This window comes from Cydia fagiglandana, chromosome 8, assembly GCF_963556715.1.
Source record: "Cydia fagiglandana chromosome 8, ilCydFagi1.1, whole genome shotgun sequence".
Taxonomy (NCBI): domain Eukaryota; kingdom Metazoa; phylum Arthropoda; class Insecta; order Lepidoptera; family Tortricidae; genus Cydia; species Cydia fagiglandana.
This window is the reverse complement of record NC_085939.1, coordinates 9,672,775-9,698,683: the sequence shown is the minus strand read 5'-3', so window position 1 is coordinate 9,698,683 and position 25,909 is coordinate 9,672,775. Positions and strand designations below refer to the sequence as shown.

The following is a 25,909-nucleotide window of genomic DNA, read 5'->3' as shown; positions in this document are numbered from 1 at the left end:
TGACGTCCGTGTCTTTGAACGGACCAATCACAGCACGAGACTTCGCTCACCTCGTCCCGCGCAACCGCGCACCTTGGCATCGTCGGTTGCATGAAATAATTGCTCTAAACTCGGTCTAGAGGATTCCTAGTGTATGCTAGACGCCGACTCTCGGGAGACGCTAGTGTGATGGTGACAGTCCATTTCCAACGACAGCAGTGCTGCACTACTGTTCATTTTACTATGGAAATTGACAATTACACCGACGCGTTCAGTACTAGTAGTGCAGCTGCGGTCAGAAATGGAATGTTACCATGAGGTAGCCCAAAATAGTTGTATTACTTAGGTTTTAGGTATTTTTATAGCATAATCCAAAATTAGCTAATATGTAGGTTTTTGGTTAATGGTTATTAAAACAAATTAATACACAACGATCCTTTTATTTTAATTAAGAAATCTCACAATAAAAGTCTTGAGTGGATCTTATCCATAAACGGCAATATGCACAGCAAATGTATTATTATTATTTCCTTACTCAAAAAAACTTACATATTTATTATACATACAAATTCCATACAAATAATTATTTACAAGCCCTTATCCATGAACTTCAAATTCTCAATTGATTTATAATTGGTCTCAAATTGCATCGAGAGTTAAAAATAAATATCGTTTACGAATAAGGGCAAAAACACTTGAATTTATGTTAAATATTGTCCATAATTCATAATGATGTCCAAACTGATGTAATTATAATAAAAAATAAGTGTTCCGTAAACAAAGTTTTGTACGGAACACTAAAAACGAAACAATCTAGATAGGTACCCTGTGTCAAAAGGGATCGGCCCTCAAATCCAAACACTTTTTAAACTAAACATTATTTGTACCGAAATACGTATATTGTGATTTATATTTTATTAAAAATAAATAAATTTTCGTGTACTACATACTTACTCAATTTATTTTTCTATAATACGAACTCTTAACTAAAGCAGTTATTTTTTACATTTTCACTTTATGAGTTAAATTAAATCACGTATAGTTGCATTTTTGAAATCACTATTTTAACGCTTTTTATAAAATGTTACATTTCAAAAGTAAAATATTATTAACTAAATATGTTTGACACATTTAGTTATACTTCTTCTTTTTAAGCAATGCAGCTTCTTTAATATGGAAAAAATATAAAAAACTGTGCATAACATGTGCACAGAAAACGTGTTTAATTTATATCTGTCACATAAGCGCATTAACAATTTTGGCGTTGTTTTTACGCTTTTTAACAATTATTGTAACGTTTGATTGACTATGTGCCTTAAGGTACTGCCCTACAGCGTACAGGTAAGGCCTTAGGCCACTGACGAGCATTCGAACAGTCCAAATAGCGTGGCTGCAATCCAAAATCGGTCCGTGAATGTCAAAAACGTACAATGTTTAATATTAATATGGCGTCCATTTGGATGAATCCATTGTAACGGCACCCATTTGGAAGGCTCGTCAGTGGCCTGCTTTAAACATGCATACCTATACAACGGGTCACTTCGATGCTGAAAATACTTTTTTGAACACTAATACAGCGATCTTACAATTTACGAATGTCAATACGTATTCTAAAAACTGATGGGTCTTATCAAAACAAATGAAGCCATAATATTAGCTAACAACTACTTCGAAAATACATGACAGACACATAAAACACGAGCTTCGGCATTTAGGCCCGTGTTCAGAAACTGTACATTTTTTTATTCAAACGGTATGTTATTTACATTATTCTAGTGTTGTTTAAATAATAGGAATTCATAGAAAACAGAGCTGTACAATTAATTATCTAATTTCTTTATCGAATTTATTAAATTATCGAAATTTAGCTGTCAACACGCAAATGTTAATTGAATTGCTTATGTTTCGAAGGTGATTCAAAATTGTCTAGAGTCAGACCGAGAAAAGTCTGCAGCGTTTTTGATAGCCCACGCAGTGCAAGTGTCACTTTAAACGTCAAACTTCTATGAGATTATGACGTGTAAATAACACTTGAGCACTGCGTGGGCTTCTAAAATCGCGGCAGTGTTGTCTCGTTCTAACTCTATATTCTTATTGTTTTTAAAGTAACGCGTTTATTCGGCCTATTTGCTTGAGTGCTTGCTTTGGCTTGAGTTTCTTAAAACTATAATTGTAATAGTTGACCTTCTTAAATATTACCACAAACAACAAATTTGAAAGGGAACTTAATACTAAATATTTTTGTAGACATTCATGGCGTTATCATTTAACGTCTGTCCTATCTAACAAACCGTTGATAATCGTTCTGTTATATGCAATTTCTGTTTGTTAGAAAGAGACAAAGGCATAAAGGTTTGTTGGTTGAGATTGCTAAGTTTCATGAATATGGTGGTTAATAATTACGACATTGTCATTTTACATACCAGGCAGGAATAGTTATTTACGATACAAGTGCGATAACGAGTTGCGAATTACCTTTTGGCACGTGTATCGTACAACGTTTTTCAGTACATATGTTCCTTTAAACTTTTGACATACTCGTACGCACGAAAAGTGCTATTTTATGCACTAGTGCGGGAAAATAGGACCATAATATGTACTGTAAAACTTATTTTTATTCGTGTCCCGTAACAAAGGTAAAAGTAAAACTGAGATCACATTTTATGTCTGTATGTAACACATTTTCATTATATGTCATTTTTATTATGTCATAATAACACAGTACTTAAAGTCAAATCTGTTCTATTAGTTAATCCAAAATATGAACTTGTAAAAGTTTTTAAATTTCTTGCTTGTTAGTTAGGGTCAATACGGATAAGTGTGGCTGCTTGGTTAAATATGGCTGGCCTTCACATGTGGGCCTGTTTACACATTAATTATAGTGTTTATTACGTGGTATTGGCAAACATATGAAAGAACTTACAATAAACACCTTTCAACGTGTAGGTAACCAGAGGGCCTACCGCGAACCACGTTCGACGTGTTGCCTCTTTGTCGCTCTTGTATATTCGTACGTAAGTATGACAGGGAGGCGACACGTCGAACGTACGCGGTAGACCTTCTGACCTAATGTGAAGGCCAGCCACACTAATCTCTCAGCCAAACTTATCTGTATGACCTTACTAATTTTAAATTACGACTTAAAAAAATAACGTATTAGGTAGGTATATCAATATAAAATTAAAGTTACAACGAAAAGAGCTGTGAACTAGTTTTATAAACTTTGGTAGTTAGTTTAGTGCCACTTTGGATTATGACTAGAGATCATAATAATATCTTTAATCTTAGAATGCCTTCAGTACAAAATATGAACCATTTTATTTACTGGACCTAACCTGCAACAATTAAACAGATGTTAGATGCAACAATAACAATTAGTGGAGACCGAGGTGAGTTGTGACAGAGGAGAGTTGTGACATTGTCGATTTTTTGGAATCTAATAACTGTTAGTGAGCTCGCAACAGTGTGCATTTGTTAGCTCGCAATATGAACTAACAAACGCGCGCTATTGCCATCTAGTTTTTAAGTAGTTAATAGATTCCAAAAAATCGACAATGTCACAACTCTCCTCTGTCACAACTCGCCTCGGTCTTCCCTGCTTATCTAAATTAATTAACACAGTAAAAACGTTTAGATCAGTATGTTGGTATACCAGCAAGTTCGAACGATTAGATTGAACGGTAATATATAGTATCTACCTACATACACGTTAACATTTTTTTTATGTGTAGAAGATAGGGCTATCGATCGAACCCCGTTCTGGCGCATCCCTATCCCCACTTAAGTATTGACATTAAAGTTTAAACAGCAAAATCTAAGTTTCCTTTTAAAATTCATATTTTTAAAACCCATATTCATTAAAAATTGCTCTTGAAAAAGAAAGAATTTCTGAACTTGATAAATTAAAGCATCAGGGACGATCTCAAAGTAAGATTAATTTATAATTAAGATTTTGTTTAAATATGAACCACATCATATATTTTCTTTTGTACAAATATAAATTTACAGAGGACCGTGAATGTGGACCAAATATATACGGAAAATAAATATGTAAATTTAATATGCTTGCTCATAAACAAATAATAATATAATGATATGAAATTAATGCATTTTAAATTATTCTCCTACCCATTGCAGTAATATGTTTATTTTATGAAGTACTCACCGCAACACCACTTTGCGACTGAGGTCATAATGCTATCACCTTTACCCTTGTCAAGACTAATCAAGAGTGAAAGAGATGGCATTATGACCTCAGTCGTTAGTTGGTATTGCGGCTACTACAATCCAAAATATACTTTGATGGTATAGTAGTACTAGGAGATCCACAGTTCGAGTTAATAGTATTTGGAAAATAAATATTCCTAAAAACACTTGTTAGATTTACTAACAGAATACATTAAAAGTTACATCTGGCATGCCTAAAAATCTGGACAACTGATACATGTTACTAAAGGGACATGACTATATTAACAACAACTGGCAAAATATTAGCATGGTGTATGTGTATGGTCCACATCACTCCATATTTAAACAATTTCCACTATAGACCGAACGCGCCGTACGCCTGCCGCCCGCAGCTTCCCCGTCACCCTAACGGTGACAGTCCATTTCCAACGACAGCTGCATTACTGTTCATTTTGCTATGGAAATTGCCAATGATAGCGACGCGTTCAGTACCGGTAGTGCAGCTGCGGTTAGAAATGGACTGTTACTATTAAAGTGACAGTCCATTTCCAACGACAGCTACACTACTGTTCATTTTACTATGGAAATTGACAAGGACAGCGATGCGTTCAGTACCGGTAGTGCAGCTGCGGTTAGAAATGGAATGTTAGTCGTCCTACCCCGTCGCCCCTGCAGTACCACGCAGGCGAGGACTCATTTAAGCGGTCGGTCTATAACTGCGCATAATAATATAGGTATTTTGGACAATATTGAAAAATTAATTTAACTGTCTGTTGAGACTTTTCTTACACAATGAGGAAAATGTTTTACCTTTTGTATTCTCTCTGTTGACTTATAATACTAACATTTGAGCTAGAACTGGCAGCGCTACCATGGTGATCGCGGTGTACAAATTTGCCCCTGTGAACAAAATAAATATAATACAACTGGTGTGTTAAAGTTAAGGTAACATTCCATTTTTGACCTCAGCTGCGCTACTGCTCCGACACGTCGATGTTATATTGTCAATTTCCAAAGTAAAACGAATGACAGTAACGTCGCAATAGTAGTGTACTACTACTATGGAAATTTACAATAACACCGCGGGCGCGGTCAGAAATGGAAAGTTACCATTATGGTCGCATATTGTGCGCTTCAACTACGAAATGTAAACAGGTTTTTAGCGCACAATATGTGTATATATCGTTCGAATAAATGTATACATCAAGTCAGTATCTGTCTTTAAAATATGGAATATTTGTATATGAGCCCTTATGTAACCGGTAGTATATATGTATTTACACTTCACAATGCTGTAATATAATTATCAAATTTCTTTAGGGGATGATAAAATTAGTCTGTGTTTTATTGTCTCAATCTACTAATTGGATGAGCGAAATGTACACTACTTCGCTGAACATTAATTAAAGGTATTAATTTCTTAGCAGATATCAATTTACACCCTGAACAATAGTCGTCTCTTTGTACTCGGATAAGGCTTTGTATAAAAGAAGACGAGAATTTATCTCTGTTATATAAGTTTTATATAATATATATAAATATGTTTCACCAAATAACAACTAACTAGTCTAACTCGCAGACTAAGTTGTCGGCAGAAGCTTAGAATTAACATTAACAAATAGGTTGTTGGTACTTATAGCAGCTATCATATACCTGTTATTAACTTACTTATTTATGTACTACAGGCTATAGATAGACATTAAAAGTGCCGCAACGTAGTTTATACCTAGCCATTTATATCTACACATTTTACTTTTGTATCTATTACGAATAAAATTGTCGTTATCAAACTTAATTATCATCATCTTCCTCGTGTTGTCCCGGCATTTTGCTTCGGCTCATGGGAGCTTGGGGTCCGCTTGGCAACTAATCCTAAGAATTGGCGTAGGCACCAGTTTTTACGAAAGCGACTGTCATCTAACCTTCCAAACCAGAGGGTAACTTATTGGGATTAGTCCGGTTTCCTCACGATGTTTTCCTTCACCGAAAAGCGACTGGTAAATATCAAATGATATTTCGTACATAAGTTCCGTAATTGGTGGTCAATGTCATTGGTACGAGCCCGGGTTTGAACCCGCGACCTCCGGATTGCAAGTCGCATGCTCTTACCGCTACCCCACCAGCGCTTTTTAGTCGCAATCAAACTTTTACCTATCATATATATACGGGCTCTTTCCTGTCCTGTTCGACTGAATACATCGTGTTATTATTTTAAACGTACACATGAGTATGTACCGGGACACGCGTTATCGAGATAAGTTAGTTCTTATAGGAAGGCTGATTTTGATTGAACAATTTGTTATAATTTTGATCTTATTATACCAACTCGACGATCGTCCTTAGTAATTGCCGCGCGTCTCACGCACGACTTTCATTTCACTTAACATGAACCAATCAGCGATATCATTCTCAAGTTTGTATCAAGACAAGATAAAACTGTAACAATCAGAATCAGCCTCGGGGTTTGAACCTTTCCCACTCGTGCTAAAGTTGTAAATGTGTGCGGGTCGCGCGTAAACATATCTCTTTCATCTATGTCATCGATTATACTAGGAATCGATGACATATATGAGAGATATGTGTTCTGGTCACTGGATTGGGCAACATCAACTTTTGATAGAATTACCGCATAAGGTACCATATACACCATCGTTCATATTTCGTTTTGAAGCACGAATATAATACAATAATACAACCAATTAATCTGTACGGTAGCAGTGAAAACTTACGAGTTGAATATTTTGTAAAAACCTAATATTATTATGTAGTAAAAAAAACATTATTTTACCTTTTGAACCAACAGCTGCGGCCAATTGCATATCCGCTGCCGTAGGCATCTCAGGAGTTGTGCTTATAGGTCCTGCAACAAAACAGCTATTATACTTCCACCCACCAGCATCACAAGGTGGGATTTAACTTGAACGATCGTCTTCAGATAAATATTCTATGTTTTTGCTATTGTATTATTTTCTGAAAGTAAATTAGTCTAATACCTCGGGGATACTATCAAAAATGTGTAATGGAAAAAAGTTGATCCATCATATTAATCTTCCTTTCAATCAGACCCAACATTACGTCACTGGAACCAATCGACGTAGAAGTATATGCCTTGTTGACTTTTAATTTAGCATCGGCAGCGTGCCTAAAAAAATGTTTTTCTGTCCGACCCACCGATATTATGTTTAAAGAATTTTCCGTACTACAATGGACTTAACGAAGCATAAAATTATTCACGAGGACTGCCTGCAGGAAATGTTTCATCTCAACTTTATACAGTAAGATAGCTGTGTACACAAACTTTCTGCTGATAAAAAGCTTAAATGGCCCTCTCGCAAATTATTCCGCAAAATTGTTATTTTCATGCCTACGTTCAAAAAAATATTTCCATCCCCTATTCTTGCCGGGCTCGGCCTTTAATGACGTTCGTCGACTTATAAAACGGTTAAATTGCTTGTTTTAAATAAATAAACAGCGTTGTGTTTATTTCGTCCTGTATTATTCTTTTCGAAACCGTTTTAATATTTCGCTTGCAACTATTCTGAATACATTTCTATATTTATTGAAGCATTTTTATAAAATCTTTGGTATAAGCAAATATTGTTTTGGCTACTTTTATTTTTCCTTGATTTAAAGTCATTAGCGCCCTTGTTACTAAAGCACACAATGTATCAAAGGGGCATAAATTTAACTAATTCACTCTTTATTGTCACTGGAGCCCCAAAGGTAGCAGTTCCTAGTTTCTCACAGCCATTAGCAGGTAACTGTCGGGTTGTGGGCGGGACTTAATTTGCACAAGGCATTAGCATGTCAATCCTGGGACTCCGGCAATACCCTGTCGACACGGGTACAATAATGAGGCATCTTTTTCCTTCTAATTGTTTTGTGTACTCTTGTTAAAAGTTTTTCTTTAACTGACTTTTAATTAAGTAGTTAGAGGCATACTCAAAAAATGTGTTTTATTAATGTAAGCATTTTTCTAAATTACCTGGGTAATAAATGGCTTCCTTCCGCACCGCGTATTTTGCTTGCGGTATCCTCAGGGTACAGATGAACTCAGCGGGCGATGGCAGATCCTCATCGCGTAGCGTCACTGATGCCACGGCCGAATACCTTCCGTTCACCAGTTTGAGGTCTCTTGTTACGCCATCTAGTAACCTATAACAAAAAAAACTGGTCAAGTGCGAGTCGGACTCGCGTTTCAAGGGTTCCGTACATCACACAATTTTCAAAAAAATTTTTTGTACGTGTAACGTGACGTGAGTGAAACCCGAATGAGTCAATCAAGTTATCAACACATGTAACATGAAGTTTTCTGGCGTGGTGGCTTATATCTCTGCAAATATGCAAAGTAGCTTCTAGATAGGAAATTAAATGCCGAACAATAGTACAAGTGTCTAAATGCGAAGACTGAAGACCGAGCTCCGCGTAGGGCTGAAACTCGGAGCGTCCAATGGGTCGCGCTTCCTACAACTTCCGCAAGTGTTTTAAAAGCGAAGGCCGAAGAGAGATAATACCTACAGGCTGGCCAAAAAATAAGTACATTCCCGTAACCAGGGAGGTATTGGGATTATACCTACCTACTGAGCAACATTTACTATGGGACCCGAAATCGCGAAAAGAAATGTATTCTCCCATAGAAAACGGACCAGTCAAAAGTAGTCAAAACGTATGAAACAGCCAAATTTTTCTTTGCGAGTTCGGGGTTGCACGTCGGCAACGGAAATACACTTAGTTTATTTTTTAGCCACCATGTATAGTGCTTTTTAAAACACGTGACAATACCTAGTAACCTAATCAATCAGTACTACAAGTAACATTGCGGCTGTGTGCCAGATACAGCTTAGTCGCATTTTTTATCTTAAGTCCGACTCACGCTTGATACTAAAGGCACGTCTCTTCGGGACGCTTCGGGTCTTCGGCCTTATGCGGATTTCGGCCTAGGGCCTTCTCAATAGCTGTCTAGAACTCTAATACATCACGTTTCACTTAAACCATTGCGGCTGTGTCCCTAAAAAACCTAAACCGCATTTTTGTTCTTAAATCCGACTCACGCTTGACTCTAGATTTCTAATAGGTTTTCCTGTCATCTTTAGGAAAAGGACTATTTTGTGTATTTTTTTCAGAGTTTTAGACTTAGTAGTTTCGGAGATAGAGGGGGGGAATGGTCATTTTTTGTCTATTTTCTTGAATAACTTCTAGAAATTTTATCGTAAATTTATAAAAAAAATATATTTGAGATTCTCACAATGAGCTCTTTCGTTTGATATGTAACACGACATAGTTTGCAAAACTTTGATTTTGAATTTTATGGTTTACCCCCCAAAAGAAGCCCCTATGTTTAAAATTCATTTGTTGACGTTACATATCCGTCTTTGGGTCACGGACTTACATATGTGTACCAAATTTCAACTAAATTGGTCCAGTAGTTTCGGAGCAAATTGGCTGTGACAGACGGACGGACAGACAGACGCACGAGTGATCCTATAAGGGTTCCGTTTTTTCCTTTTGAGGTACGGAACCCTAAAAATATGTGAATCATACTTAAATATCGCAATGTCATTACATACGTAATAGTAGGCTACAAAACCTCTCGTTGCGCGCGTTTCACCGAAGAGAGCCAGTAACGAATTTCATTACAACATCCCCGGTCTAGGCCGGTAAAATGATATTGAGCGCGTGTCATGCGACGCGAAAAACATTACATTGAAAAGATAGTATTATTTATTTAATTTGATTGGGGGAAAATTAGTATAAAAATAAATAATAAAAATAATTTTAATAAAATATGAATAATGGGGGTTAAAGTATTTTATAAAGAAAAAATTATTTAATTTATAGTAAATTAGTATTGTGAAAGAAATTTGAAATATTTGAAAATAAATTATAAAAAAAGTAAATTTTAATTATTGTATCTTGTGTATCAGAGTTTATTAATAAAAATTTTTATATTAGAAAATTCTCGAATTTAAAAGAGTTAATTAATTAAAAAATTTATTGTAGCAAAAATATTTTTCATAGTTAATTAGAAATGAAATGTTAATCGTTTTTAAATATATCTAGTTTTTTCAGAAAGAATTTTAATTTTAAATTAATTTAATTAAAAATTTAATTAAAAAATTTTTTAAAAATTAAATTTAATATTTTAAGGGATAAGCTTTAATTTAAATTTTTATAAAGAAAAATTAATTATTTGAAAATTTTAAAATTTATATTGTTTAAAAATTATAATTTTTTATAAATAATTTCATTAAAAATAAAATTTAATATAAATTTATTTTAAATTTTTATGAAAAAATAAAATTTAATTAAAAAATTTTAATTATAATGATAAAATTAGTATATTTATAAATTTAATTAATATAATAGACATTTAATTTTAAGTGGGAAATTAAGTATAAGGAAATTCGGCAAAAATTTATATTCACTTGTTTATCAAAAACATGTCTTTTTGAAATAATTTAAAGTCTAATCTGCCCACTGATTAATTCGTATTGGAATTGAAGGTTCTCCTTTGTATTACGTGGAGCATTTATTAAGAAAATTATTACACACACCTCCGCGGGTATATGTAAACGTTGTACGCTGTATACCAGTCCAGTGTTCAAAATTTGGCCTCGCTTCCATCGGCTCTTCGTATACGATGTATCTTTTACCTTTATAAATTTAACATACCTACTCATTCAACCTTTTTCTTATACATATGTACATAATTCGATTGTGCTAATAGCTTATTTCTCTGTTGAGGAAACTACGCAAGAGTGCAGCGATTTAGGTAAACATTTTGCTGTCAAAATCTGATAAATGTCAAAAATAGAGTATGACCAGTACTTGTCTACGTGATAGCGTATTTGTCTACGTGACAGCGTGATAGAACGGTGTCCGTCTCTTTCTATTCCGCTGAGTCAAAAAGTGACAGTTATTTTATCACGTGAATAAATGTGTATAAAGCGATCCATAATACGCTTGCAGATTGACGACTGGTGTTTGGAAATTTCAGGTGCAAACCGCAATGCGGCTAGTATATGCATTGATGGCTTCTAACACGGCAAAACGACTACTGAACTCGGGCATATCCAATTCAATTCAAAATCCCCTCTCCAACCGCATGTTATACGTCGGAGGCGGACAGGGCAGGTCAGCATAATTTTGACGGTTACAGCGTTTGGTAGGGATTAGAGAGAAATCGCGAAACGGAAACTTCAGTGTTTGAGGTTAAGCGGACTAGATGGAACAGCTCAGTATTGAACAGAATTTATAATACCTGATTACAGCAGAATGCACTTTATAGTTTCAAGACACGTGCGATTGGTATTGATAACCATTTTCCTCTAAACCGTTCGGTAAGATTAGAAACAAAACGTCAACGTTAATACGTCAATCAATATTTTTGTCTTTTGACCAAAGATGTTACAGTATAGAAACTAAAAAGGTGTAAGTAATTAATTACCAGTGTTGGAAATTGTAAAATAAATAACGCAGTAAATAGGAACATAGGTGACTCCAATGTACTGACATTGAGTATCCTTATCATGATTAGTGGGCTTATATAACTACCTACTAGTGTTGCTCAATAGGTACTATATTTACTAAAAACGAGTATGACAGTTTAATTAATTGAACACCTATTTAATGATAATTTTATCTTTCAATAGGTATTCCATTTTTATGTAAGTACCGATATCTGATAACATGTGTCATTTTAGTATGTATAAAGAGAAGTTTTAATAGTTTTAGTAAAATCTCACGTAGGTATCTGAAAGTATTCGCCACCACAGCAGTATATCCTGTGTAGGTAACTATAAATGATATAATATGTTGAGCTAGCCTTAGAAAAGTTGTCCAATTTGTAGAACAACGAAAGATACCGAGTGATATTTTCCTTATTATGTGATCCAGACGCTTACAGCTGTTGATCGATGGAGGTCAGAGAGATATCATAAGCAAAGGTTAATTGGGAATAAACAAGTCTGTGCAATATTAATGGTTCTGCTTCTGCAGAGTTGACGTGTGTGACGTAACTATAAATCTCATTTAATTTTTAACAATCAATAACGATGCTATTAAGCTTGGAATATTTTTTCAAAATGGAAAAAAAATACTGTATTGAGTGAGACTTGAACTCACGGCCTTTGGATCGATACTCTAGCTGCCATCTGAGCCACCAAGACCTCATCTATAGCACATAATAAATAATAGTACTAGGTACAGAAGACTCACTCTCTAACAAAACGCGTCTGTTACGATCAGGACAGATATGGCCGCTAGGTGGCGACAGCGCCACGCGCGGCTTATGGCTAACCACCAAAATTGGTGTGGAACGGATGTACTTTTAGCTACTTGTAGCAAAGCGACGAAATCGCGGAGTGAGCCACGCCTGTCCATAGCCAGCAAATCTTTCCACCATATGGGTCTAGGGAACTCCTAGCGCCATCTACCGCAAGAGCGTTATACTTCTTATACTTCTTAATATTTTCCACTTAAAAAAAATGCAAAGCTTACTCTCAATCCCTTTAGGTGACATTGCACCGTCACTGCCGCGGTGTATTAGACGCGGGCGATGACAACGACAGTAGCATAACACAGTGGCTTTAACTACTTACCTCTCAGGCGTTGCTAGCGTAAGATTGGGTGCTGGGTAGGCTCCCTCTGCAGCGCAAATGACGTTCACTGTGTCGTCATCAGTCTTGTTCTGGATAAGGCGGAAATTTGTCTCGGGAACTGAAAGAGAAGAAAAAAATAAAACATACAAATTTTACTGTATCGAATAATATTTTTAAAATAATAAAATGACCTGAATGAGGTACTTAAGTAAAAAAATTGACCTAAGTCGTATCGCTCGGTAGAGTGCCCAGAAGGCCCACTGGGTGGCAATGCTGATCCGCTGGGCAAAATATTGGCCAGCCCTCTGGTCACCAGAAGCCACTATCTATCTAGCGCGCTAGGTGCAACAACAGATAGGTACCAATTTATGTCCCAAAAAACACATGAAACACATGAAAGTAGAAAATTTTAATGAAGGTATTATAAGTATGGTAGGTATAATAAGTAATAGTTTTGCTGGCTGTATCTCAGAACTTCATAATTAGCTCTACTAATTTGGTTTAACAGTCCCGAACCGCAAATAGTTAACTATTGTATTATGTTTTATGATCATAAGTTACTTAATTCACTATGACGCAAAACTTTTGACTACCCCCATGACGTTGAAAGTTTACAGTGACTTAACATAATGAACTCGTAAACTCCAACTTAGAAGTAACACAGAAGCGCAGAAACATTGATTCCTTTTTAGGGTTCCGTAGGTACCCAAAGGGTAAAAACAGGACCCAATTACTAAAATTTCGCTGTTCGTCCGTCCGTCTGTCTGTCACCAGGCTGTATCTCATGAACCATGATAGCTAGGTAGTAAAAAAAATTCACAGATGATGTATTTCTGTGGCCGCTATAACAACAAGACCCAACAACAGAATATAATAAATATTTAAGTGGGGCTCCCATACAACAAACGTGATTTTTTTGCCATATCTGCGCATCTAATGGTACGGAAGCCTTCGTGCGCGAATTCGTCTCGCAGTTTTTTCAAGTACTTTATTACAATAAATGAATCTCGACTATAATGTTTATTACTCATCATTCACTGCAATATTATTATTTCTAATCCTAAAATAAAATACAAACTATCTACCTAAATGAAGAAAAAAAAAATCGTCGACCATGGCTTTTACGCGGAGTTGGCATGAAACAAATCCGAAGCTTTTAAGAATGTTTATCTTTGGACGTGGAATTGTAGTAGACATTCTTATAAGACATGCCAAGGATGCCAGGCGCCTTTTGGTCTTGAACAGTGCTTGGCATAATTTATTCTAGTCATTCTAGTGTAAGGTTTAATAGCGATATTCATAAACGCGCTTCAAACCTGAATTAATCGGTTAATCTGTCATTTTGACTAATATATGCAATTTTACAGAAAGCGCAATAAAGCATAAATTAACTAAGGTGGTGGTACTAGTGCTTGACATCCTAATGCCCAATAGATAATACCTTGCTGTCACCTCTATTGACGTGACATGACTTAAGTTTCAAGATGACATGTACTGGGACCGCGTCGAGCACCAGTACCACCACCTTAAATGAAGCTTGTATAGTTTTATGACATAGGGAGTAAATTGTATAGAAGTATTTAGATATCACGCATGTAACTATATGTGGTACTAGCTGTTGCCCGCGACTTCGTCCGCGTCGAATCTTATCTTCAACATTTTACATATTTAGTACCTAATATAATTTTCATATCCAAGCAATGTTGAAATTAAGTACTTTTCTTTTTTAGCAAGTTGTATGAAGTTTTAAGACGAAACGGGAGCTGAGCTAAAAGTAAATTTTGAGATTTCAAGCTGAATATACCCGTCGCTCTGACGGGGCGTAACCGCGGCGTGAGAGACTGTATTTGTATGTGTAATGCACGCACACAGACGCGTGCGGTGCGCCTGTACTCGCGCTGGCGCGCACCTCACTGATTGCAATTTGCATTGCCACTTTTTGTTACTGCTACTACTAAGTAGGGTAATTCGCCAGTAACTGGCCACTTTTAATAACTGGCCGCCCTAAACTAAAAATGAATCCTATTCACCTATAAACAGAATTCATTTTAGTATAAGGATTCAATAACTTCAATAACTGGCCACTTTATACTAAAATTAATTCTATTTATAGGTGAATATAATTAATTTTTGGTTTGGGGTGGCCACTGACGAATTACCCTATTGCGATTGAACTTTTTTACTTACCCGGCTTACGTTTACGGAACTCGATATCGAATAGGGTAATTCGCCAGTAACTGGCCGCCCTAAACTAAAAATGAATTCTATTCACCTCTATACACCTTTATGTACTTAGTGGTTAAGTAAGTATTTTTTTTTTCAATAATGCTCAGAAACGAAGTATAGACATGACAAATATAAATATTAACGTCTTTGTAAGGCAGAATTGGACATTCTATAGAGTAAGAGTAAGTGTATGAAACAACCAATTCAGCTAGGACTAGGGAATGCTATCTAGATCTCGCAATTTCGAGATCTCGCTAGATCTCGCACGTATTTTCGAAATTTAACCTAGTTGACAGGAAATCTCGATATATGCAATCTCGGTCGAGATCTCGATTAATATATTCGAGATCTCGAACAAGACTGAAAGTGAAATACTTTGTTTTAAGTAATATATGACCTTAGATTCATGTTTTTCAGGCAGTGCTATTATGTGTCCGGCTTTAGCTCTATTATTATTACGCAGTTTCTAAGTAAAGGTAAATAGTGGTTATCATCGATAGCATTTCATAGAAGTAAAGTAAAAATTAAAATTGATTTTATGTTGAATATTTAATTTGTTGATATTAAACTTTCGTGAGACATATTTTAAATTGTTTATACGACAACGGTTTCACTCACTTGAATTTTTAGTCGCTATTGGCGACATGTTTCGGGCCCGTCGGGGGTCCTTCCTCAGGCTCGAGTGCTCGCGGCGGCTGCAACTCGTGCACTGATCGCGCCGCTCGCCTCGTCGCTCGTTGCGCGCGCGCTGACAGAGCGGGGGCGGGGGGCGCGGTGCACTCCGCAGCCGGAGTTGTCAGGTCAAGGTCTGGTAGGGCGGCTGCATCGACTGGCATCAAGCACACTGCACTCACTATGTCCACGCGATCGTCACAACGCACATCCCGCCTAATACCAGGAATTATAGGCTTCCATGCAGGTGGCAACATCCAGCCTCCGTCTCGATTGAAATTAGGTCGGCGTCCAATTTCAATCGCCTCGCGAATCTTACGCGGCACAAAACATTTCTCCCGTACTAGTAATCTCGCTCTATCGAATCGAATGAAATGGGACGCGCCTGTATCGTACGCGTGCTCTGCCACCGCTGAATTTTCATTCGATTCGATAGAGCGAGATTACTAGTACGGGAGAAATGTTTTGTGCCGCGTAAGATTCGCGAGGCGATTGAAATTGGACGCCGACCTAATTTCAATCGAGACGGAGGCTGGATGTTGCCACCTGCATGGAAGCCTATAATTCCTGGTATTAGGCGGGATGTGCGTTGTGACGATCGCGTGGACATAGTGAGTGCAGTGTGCTTGATGCCAGTCGATGCAGCCGCCCTACCAGACCTTGACCTGACAACTCCGGCTGCGGAGTGCACCGCGCCCCCCGCCCCCGCTCTGTCAGCGCGCGCGCAACGAGCGACGAGGCGAGCGGCGCGATCAGTGCACGAGTTGCAGCCGCCGCGAGCACTCGAGCCTGAGGAAGGACCCCCGACGGGCCCGAAACATGTCGCCAATAGCGACTAAAAATTCAAGTGAGTGAAACCGTTGTCGTATAAACAATTTAATTTGTTGTTGTTATTTTCAAAATATAACATGAGGTACCTTAAATAAGTAGTATGTCGGCGGCATATCGAAAAATCGTAATCCTTGGCGTATCATGAAACGCCACCATTTCCTGATCTAATATTAACCCAGGCATATCACGATCTTCCTTATGAAAGAGACGGCAGATCCATCAGAGCAATGCATTCTTTGATATTCCTAGCTTCATAGCGGGCGCATTGTAAAATAATTGATCGAGAAATCATATACATATTTTCAATGATTTTGTAAATGACTACAGTTATGACTACGGTTATTAGAAACCAATTATAGTATGTTTAATATTCTTTCTAATGGTATGCATCACCAATTGATCAGTAAAATAGAACCCGAGAAATAATGATCAGTTGAGGTCGGTCGCCCGCCATTTACGTGACGGAACAAAATTCATCATTACTTTGTTATATGTATAATATCATACATCAATAAAACTTATGTTTTTTGAAAGCTAATGAAATTTTTCGTATATTTTATAATAACATTAATTGCGATAAAGTTATAATTTATTGAGTTAGACGCATGTTTTGTCAGTACTTATGCCATCCATGCACGGTAAAAAATCATATATTTTAAATATTTTGTAAATGACTACAGTCATGACTACGGTTATTATAAAACAATAATTGCACGTTTAATACTCTTTCAAACGACATCTCACACGAACCGATCGGTCCCATAGGACTAAAGACGTGAACAAATATCAATGCTGGTCGGCCGCCCACTTTTTTCTTCCTTTTTTTCGACACGTCCCCCCTCCTCCATAAAATAAAAACCGGTTTATTCATATTCTGGAGACCACGAGGAACACGTCCATACCAGTTTTAGGTATTTAGAAGAGATGTCGACGAAAATCGTGAAGGAGACGACTTTTGTTTAATTTGCCTATAGACTATAGGAATATCAGAATATCACACCTTGAGGTTTGCGCAAAATGGCTGGTGTTCGCTAGGCAGATCATGAAATGTCGGCGTTTCATTATATTCCTAGGAATATCTCGATACGCCCGATTTTACGATGTCTATATCTATGGAAGTCTTAGAGATTATTGATTAAAATAACACATTTTTAGTTACTTTGTCAAATTCGATCTCGTCGAGATATTAATCTCGATCCCGAAATCTAACTGTCGAGATCTCGAAACACCCAATCTCGATTCGGATTTTTCGTGCGAGATCTCGAATCGCCAATCTTGGTGCGAGATTGCATTCCCTAGCTAGGACCTTAAATTGCTCGACAATTACGGAGCGTGACTGTACCTAAAAATTTTGTAAACCCATAACCATGCAATAAAATATTTTTGATTTTGATTTCTAATTTGAAATATTAGAATCAAAAAGTTCAAAATAGATTGTACCTATGTAACTACAAAAATGTGTTCCCTCTCAACGCAAAACCCCTTGTGTCTTAGGAGGATCTAGATATTTTCACACAAGACGGTTTATCGATAACTTCTTACATCACTAGATTATCGACATTAAATGTCGACTATTGCCCATCACTTTTCTGGCTGTGTACGTATTTAGAAACTTGACTCCGCCCCTAAAATTAGTGCGATAGGGACAACTGCAGCTGAGGCGAAAAATCCTGCGTAAAAATGACAAAAATCGAGGTTTCGTAGTCCTCTTTTTCCTCCTCCAAAACTTAACCAATCGTAACCAAATTTGGAAATCTAAATGATTATGAAATTGTCTGTGTCGGACCGTTTTGCTTTTTTGGCTAATTGATATCAGTTTTGAATACCACGCCTCTCATTGCGGCATAGTCAATTAGGCCATTTTGGCCATTTTTGAAGGGCTCTAGCGCCTTAAAAAACAAAAATATAAAAAAAAGCAAAACGGTCCGACACAGATATTGACAATATTAATCTGTGTTGAAAAAATCATTGGTCTAGCTTCAAAAACCACGGAGGAAAACGAGGACTACGTTTGTATGGAGAAATGACCACTCCTGTTGTCTCTTAAGTCAAGTGGATTTTGATGTTGGTTGCTGAAATTACTTTTCTTGTATTCTCATAATAGGTACTTATATACAAAGATTCAAGTTCCGCACTCACAAAATATCTGATCTCCATACAAACTTTCAACCCCTTTCTCACCACCTTGGGGGATGATTTTCGAAAATGCTTGAATTAGTTTTCATGTTTTTTTTATTTTAATACCTTTTTTGATAAAAGTTCAAGTTCCTAGCTTAAAATTAAATTTACACCCCAACACGAACTTTCATCCCCTTTTTAACCCCCTTAGGGGTTTAATTTCCAAAAACGTTGCAATTACTTACTTACTTTTTTTTGTAATCGGCTATTATGTATTTCTAAGAAGTTTCAAAGCATTTGTAATCGATTCAAACTTTGAACCCCATTTTAACCCTGTTAGGGGATGAATTTTACAAATCGCTGAAATCACTTTTATTGTCTTCTAATAATATCCCCAAATACAAAGATTCAAGTCCCGCGCTCGAAATTTTTTTTGATATCCATACAAACTTTCAACCCTTTTTTCACCACCTTAGGGGATGAATTTTTAAAAACGCTGAAATTAGTTTTCTAGTATTTTAATTTAAAACGTTTTTACAAAGTTTCAAGTTCCTTGCTTAAAATAAAATTTGCACCCGCAGACTAACTTTCATCCCCTTTTTAACCCCCTTAGGGGTTGAAATTTCAAAAACGTTGCAATTACTTTTTTTGTAATCGGATATTATGCCTTTCTAAGAAGTTTTAAAACCATTTGTAATGGATTCAAACTTTCAACCCCTTTTTAACCCTGTTAGGGGATGAATTTTACAAAACGCTGAAATCACTTTTCCTGTCTTCTATTAATATCCCTAAATACAAAGATTCAAGCCCCACACTCGAAAAAATGTTTGATATCCATACAAACTATCAACCCCTTTTTCACCACCTTAGGGCATGAATTTTCAAAAACGCTGATATTAGTTTTCTCGTATTTTAATAATATATCTTTTAACGAAGTTTCAAATTCCTAGCTCAAAAGAAAACTTTAACCCCATACAAACTTTCATCCCCTTTTTAACCCTGTTAGGGGATGAATTTTACAAAACGCTGAAATTACTTTTATTGTCTTCTAATAATATCCCCAAATACAAAGATTCAAGTCCTGCGCTCGAAAAAAATTTTGATATCCATACAAACTTTCAACCCCTTTTTCACCATCTTGGGGGATGAATTTTCTAAAACGCTGAAATTAGTTTTCTTGTATTTGAATTTGATACATTTTTACAAAGTTTCGAGTTCCTAGCTTAAAATAAAATTTGCACCCGAAGACGAACTTTCATCCCCTTTTTAACCCCCTTAGGGGTTGAATTTCCAAAAACGTTGCAACAAGTTTTTTTTGTAATCGGCTATTATGCCTTTCTAAGAAGTTTCAAAGCATTTGTAATGGATTAAAATTTTCAACCCCTTTTTAACCCTGTTAGGGGATGAATTTTACAAAACGCTGAAATTACTTTTCCTGTCTTCTAATAATATCCCTAAATACAAAGATTCAACTCCACCACTTGAAAATTTTTTTGACATCCATACAAACTTTCAACCCCTTTTTCACCACCTTAGGGGATGAATTTTATATATCTTTTTACGAAGTTTGAAATTCCTAGCTTAAAAGAAAACTTTAACCCCATACAAACTTTCATCCCCTTTTTAACCCCATTAGGGGTTGAATTTCTCAAAATCGCTTCTTATCTCTTGTACACTTTATAAATGCAATCTGGTGTGCAAATTTCAACTTTCTGGCTTTTGTAGTTTCGGCTCTGCGTTAATGAATCAGTCAGTCAGTCAGTCAGTCAGTCAGGACACTTGCATTTATATATATAGAAGATTATCTAAATATCAAATTTTCCTTACGAACATATCCAAATAAAAACCAATTAATACAACCTAATTCGATAGAACTGATAACGTATCAGCAAACATAGACAAGTACTGGTACCTATTTCAATGTAGTTTTTACATTGCCATAACACGTATTTCTCCCTAAATATTAAATTTAATAATAATTAAATTTAATATTTAGGGAGAAAAGGTCATTGGCCTCCTACTTCACAAATTCTCGTTCTTCATTTACATTCCATAGTACTTAAGTAATGCAACTTGGAACATCAGAAACCGAGATCATTGAACCCACCCCTACAGCTGTTGCTAACTAAAGGTATTTCAGAGGTACCTACAACATTTTCATTCACTAGTGGGAAATAACATCGTCTTGTACTAATAATTGTAATGTTATTTTAACTAGTTTCATGTGCAGGTATATTATGTAATTGTAATTACATAATATACCTGCACATGAAACTAGTTAAAAATTAAGTTATCTACACCTAATCACTATCATTAAACAAAGTCTCCCGCTGAGTCTGTCTATTATGTTTGCGCGATGAACTCAAAAACTCCTAAACCGATTTTCAGGTGGTTTCCTTCTATCAATACATTGATTCTTAGGGAAGGTTGAGACACCATTAAACGATTTCACAGTAAGTGTCGTAGTAATTTTACATTTATATACAGATACAGATACAGATCTTTATAGGTAAAATAAGTACATTTTACAAGTCATTCAGTTTTACAATCAATGTAATGCCAGTAAATGTGAAAAGGTTTCATATTGGGTCACGAATCAAGTTATTTTGATAGTATTTAAGTACCTACGTTATCTGTTAAGTATAAGCCATTAGCCGTGTTTTATAAATTATAAGCATTTATAACTCATCATGCGACTTTATATCAGCAAACAATTACATATTGACATTTTGCAAACAAAGCTTTTTATGTAGACCAGAAGGCATCGGATAAAAAAAAATGTGGGCGGAAAACAGATGCCGATATAGGGTAGGCCGGGGCCAATTCAATCACTTTTGAAATCAAAATTTAACGATACAAAGTTAAAATCATATAGGACCCAAATACATTTTTAAATTGATGGTCTAGCATCTTTTATAAATTTTTAAGTAAGTTTTTTTTTCTAATTCAGTTTTTGTGTTACAATTGACCCCGATGGGCGCCAAATATTTCAAACTCAATATTACCCTATATTATTGTCTTACTTCAAAATTATAATATTTATTGACAAATGTTTAACCAGACATGATAACTTACAGAGCCATATAAAAATTTGAAACTAGAATAGATTTGAGTTACAAGCCACTAATTGATTTTACTTTTAACCGCTGTTAAAGATTAGTGCTACGTAGACGCTGCTAGTGATATTGATTTATCAGATCACCATAAACCTACAGAGTATTGTTTTATTTCTGAACATACGAGTATGTATGTACCTAATAACTAGTTAATAAAGCCTTTCAGATCGAGACATGTCAAGTGACTCGTGGATACAAATTAATGCATATTTATTTTATTATTGTTTCCAAAACATGGAAAAGGGTTCAATTGACCTCGTCCTACCCAATATAAAACTGCTAAGCCCTACAAAAACACAATAGTAGGGAGGAAGGAGATTGTATAAGAGGTATTTTGTTATATGTATACTGGACTGGCCTCTCTCAATTTCGCCTTGGGTGTTTGTGAAATGTTGTCCATTATCCAATCATGTAACTTAAGAGGCAGTTGGTTCAGCTAGCAGAGAATTTGAAAAATTGCAGCAGAATGCAGAGAAAAAACGTTTTTCGGCCATACTGAAAAATTAAGTTTTTGAGTTTAACCCTTTTACACTAGAGGCACAAAATGAAAGTCCCAGTTAAAAAAACCTCAATATTTATAGTAATTTCTATGTGATATTTGTGAAAGTGGGTAATGTTTTCTGATAGAAAGTTTTCGAACGGTCCCTAGCTTTCAAGGAGAGTGATAAAATATTTTGCACATAAGTTGGCGAATGTGTAAGACCGTACTTTGGTCGAATGCTCGAGGTCGGTACGGAACGAGTTATCGTTATTTCGACCTAACCTTATTTGAAGAGCAAGGGCCCAATTTTACAAGAAATACATTTGTATATGTAGAAGTTAAGAAGATTGTTTGTACCATTCCTAAATCATATTTTCAGGGTTCCGTATTTATTAAATGCTTGTAGGTAAATATATTATCTCCGTAGTGGTTTTGTAGGGTTGATCTGGGGTATCTACCGAGATAAGTTTTGTTACGTTTAAAGATTTTTTTTTACTTTAATAGTATGCAAATATTTTTCCTTTTTCAGTTATTAACCAAACGACTTCGACTTTAACTAAGCCATTTACTGACGAAAAAGCAGCAAATGAGAAAATTACTTACCGAAAACAATCATCTGCTTTGTCCTCTGATCTTCCGCCATAAAGGTGGACACCACACACGTGTAGTCTCCAGAAATATCCGTATTCGGTTTCACTATCCTTAGTGCCCGGTGCATCTTCAGCGGATCATTCGAGGCCTTATATGTCAAGTCTACTCTACTCCTTAAAATACCCAAATCCTGCGGCTTCTGTGACGGTATCCACTGATACACTGGTCGCGTTTTATTCCTAAAGAACCACTTCACCACTAGTCCCGACGTATCGTTCCCATATGTGTAATCACAATCTAGTATGACTGCGTCCTGAACGCCATATTGGATTATTTCTGGCACCACGACTTTCACTATTTTTATTGCGTGTAAATCTGTAACAAAGAAAATATTAATTGTAACTTATTTTACGCAAATTAGACCACACAACATAGAGTTTCTGTCGTTCCGTACAAGGGAGTTAAAAGGCGGGCCCAACAAAGAGAAGAGTGGCAATAACTCAACCGACAAGAGCATAGCTCTTAAATATTGATGATGATTAAAATTATAATTACAAAGCGAGTCTGGAGGTCTGTTCAGATAGTAATATTCTTGGTATCGAACGGTAAGGGATATGATCTGTCAGCTGTCATCAGTTCTTCAACGTGATAGATCATATCCATAACAAAACCGTCACAGCCAAGGCTTAAGAAATTTTCTGAATATGTCCTTGCTGCTTGTCATAAATCCTTATTATTGTCATTATACTACGAAGCGTTAGGCATTCCTTTCATTTTCGTATTCTTAATATAAAGGGGAAATGTTAAATTGATGGATAGAATTCTTTCTGTGGAACATTGAGGCAGACTGACATACCCTCTGACTGACACGGGCGGAGGCAGCGTTACATTCACTTTAATATATCACATACCTACCTATGTAAATGTATGTAAAACAGCAATAAATTGCAAAATAATGCGAATTCAATGCGAACCTGCGAAAACAACCAGTAGAGCTACATTGAATAATAACGATCTCCCTTATTACATTTTTACAAATACTTATATATTAGAAATAACGAATCCATTAATCGTAATACCTACTTTATAAAATACATATGAAGACTAAGTGCCGAGTAATGTAGCTAAGCACCGTCCAGTTAGTACTATTACTCACTAATGAACAAGAATACTTTAACTGCTCGAATAAATTATTTAGACAATGTTAAAACAACAACTTTATATCAAGAAACACTTTTCAATTTGTACGTATTCATTAGGATATTTCGTAATTCGTAAGCCATTAATATTAATCTTAATTTCAAGTTAATGCTGTTGAAAGCTTATTTGAATTCATCACCGGTGTTAGAAGGGCAGTCACGATTTAAAAAGTCTTTGCAGGTTTTTGAAGGGGACATTTTCGTATACTTTTATCCAGTTTAGTAAATCATGGTACTTTATTCATTTTGAAATATAAAGTACAATTTGTTTATGGAAAATCACACGCGCACATCTCTTCAACATTTTTTATACCAAACGCAACTTATTATTTGGAATTCAAAGTGTCACTCAGTCGTAATTATTAGGTAATTAAAAAATAACGCATGTTTGGGAATGAGTGATTTATTGCATATCACCTATAAATAACACCTGGTAATATCAAAGAAACCGTATAAATGTTACCATACGAATGGCAACCGTGGCGCAACATCGCCGCCAACTGCATTGCTGCCGTAAATGTGGATACCCAGATTTTTGACATTAGCGGCAGCAATGTCGCGACGCGTTAATGCATCAGTAAAATGCTGGGGTAGTTTGTATCCAAACGGTACTTCTACTGCTATAACGTCATAGACATAGTATAAATACGTAAAGTAAGTAAGTGTAAGTAGTTAAAGATGCGCCATCGAGCGGCCGGGGTAAGAGACAGAATATTCATTTATTTATTTCATATTTATTTATTTAGTTAATGCACGGGTACATTACAAATTAATTAATTAATTTAAAATTTATACTACGCAATTTATCCGGTTTACATGTCCAATGTCTTTCTTATGGAAGTGTGCCTATAACCTATAAAAAATCATATTTAGCTATCTCAAATACATAATTGAATGGTACGTACATGGTAACATTGATATACATAGGTACTGTGTGCTTAGAACCTAAGCTGTAGTATAAAAAACATCTCAAGAGCGCAATCAGACAGTAATTCTAAGGAATACCTAACGTGGTTAGAAGATTATAGACTCTTAATACTTACTTCTTAATAGTCAAACACTCTCGGGGATATCCATAAGACGTCAAAATTTCACTAACGAGGGAGACGCCAGGAGTCAGCAACGCTCGCCCTGAACAAAGTCAGATATGCGGTTTTATCTCCAGAGGGCATTGTGGCGACGTGATAACGTCAGCTAGAAATTTAATTCCATGAAAAGAAGAATCACGTGTAATACGAAAAACAAAATCGTTGATACAAGATAGATTATTATGAATTTAAGAGATCATTTATGTTTATTTTGAGCATGTATTGTTTTTGTAATGTTAGAGATTATTTTTTACTTTAGCACTTTTTTTCTGTTAAATGTTAATATTTCTCACAAAAGAATTGCTTCGCGTAGGTAGTAGTCGACATTTTTTTTCAACCCAATTTTCACTAAACTAGGAAACATCAATTGATTAGAAGAATTTTTTAAAACTACTTTTTAGGTAAGATACTATAATATGGGCCCGATTCGGATTTTAAAATAGACATCTATTAGATATCTTTTAGACATCACCAAGATACGATTACGACATGTTTAAGATATAACCTGTTCTGAGGATACTCTTTAACGGTTTCCACAGGATATGACTTAGAGATCCAATTCACATCTAATAGATATCTTACTCTATCTAACGTAAAAGTGACATTGGTTGCCCGAATTGGGCTGCAAAAGAGTACTAGTTGATATCTAAACTATAACGTATCTAGAATGGATCTAGTACGTGTCGAAGTTCGAATACGGCAGTTTATTATATTGTATGCAATGCATTCATAAAATGACCAAGCACTTTGCTTTGCTCGCTGTAGGTAAATGACTCGTAGAAAAAGATTTAAATGTGTAGAAGGCATTTGTTCCTTTAAA

General features: G+C 35.8%; 1 protein-coding gene across 3 annotated transcripts in view; it reads right to left on the bottom strand.

Annotated features, from left to right (window-relative positions):
• Nucleotides 1-403: 403 nt before the first annotated feature.
• Nucleotides 404-25,909, bottom strand: part of LOC134666645 (uncharacterized) — a 54,290-nt gene continuing 28,784 nt past the window's right edge. Inside the window, exons 2-7 of one of the 3 annotated variants that reach the window (XR_010098539.1) lie at nt 22,815-23,177; nt 12,768-12,885; nt 8,153-8,322; nt 6,956-7,027; nt 1,338-5,067; nt 404-1,307 (exon numbers count right to left, since the gene is read on the bottom strand). Coding sequence is in view for 2 of the 3 variants with exons in the window: in XM_063523867.1 (XP_063379937.1) it covers nt 5,000-5,067; nt 6,956-7,027; nt 8,153-8,322; nt 12,768-12,885; nt 22,815-23,177 (791 nt within the window). In the remaining variant the exon portion in view is untranslated. Of the gene's footprint in view, nt 5,068-6,955; nt 7,028-8,152; nt 8,323-12,767; nt 12,886-22,814; nt 23,178-25,909 lie in introns of all 3 variants that reach the window. The other 2 variants (XM_063523867.1, XM_063523866.1) reach the window with 2 other exon arrangements.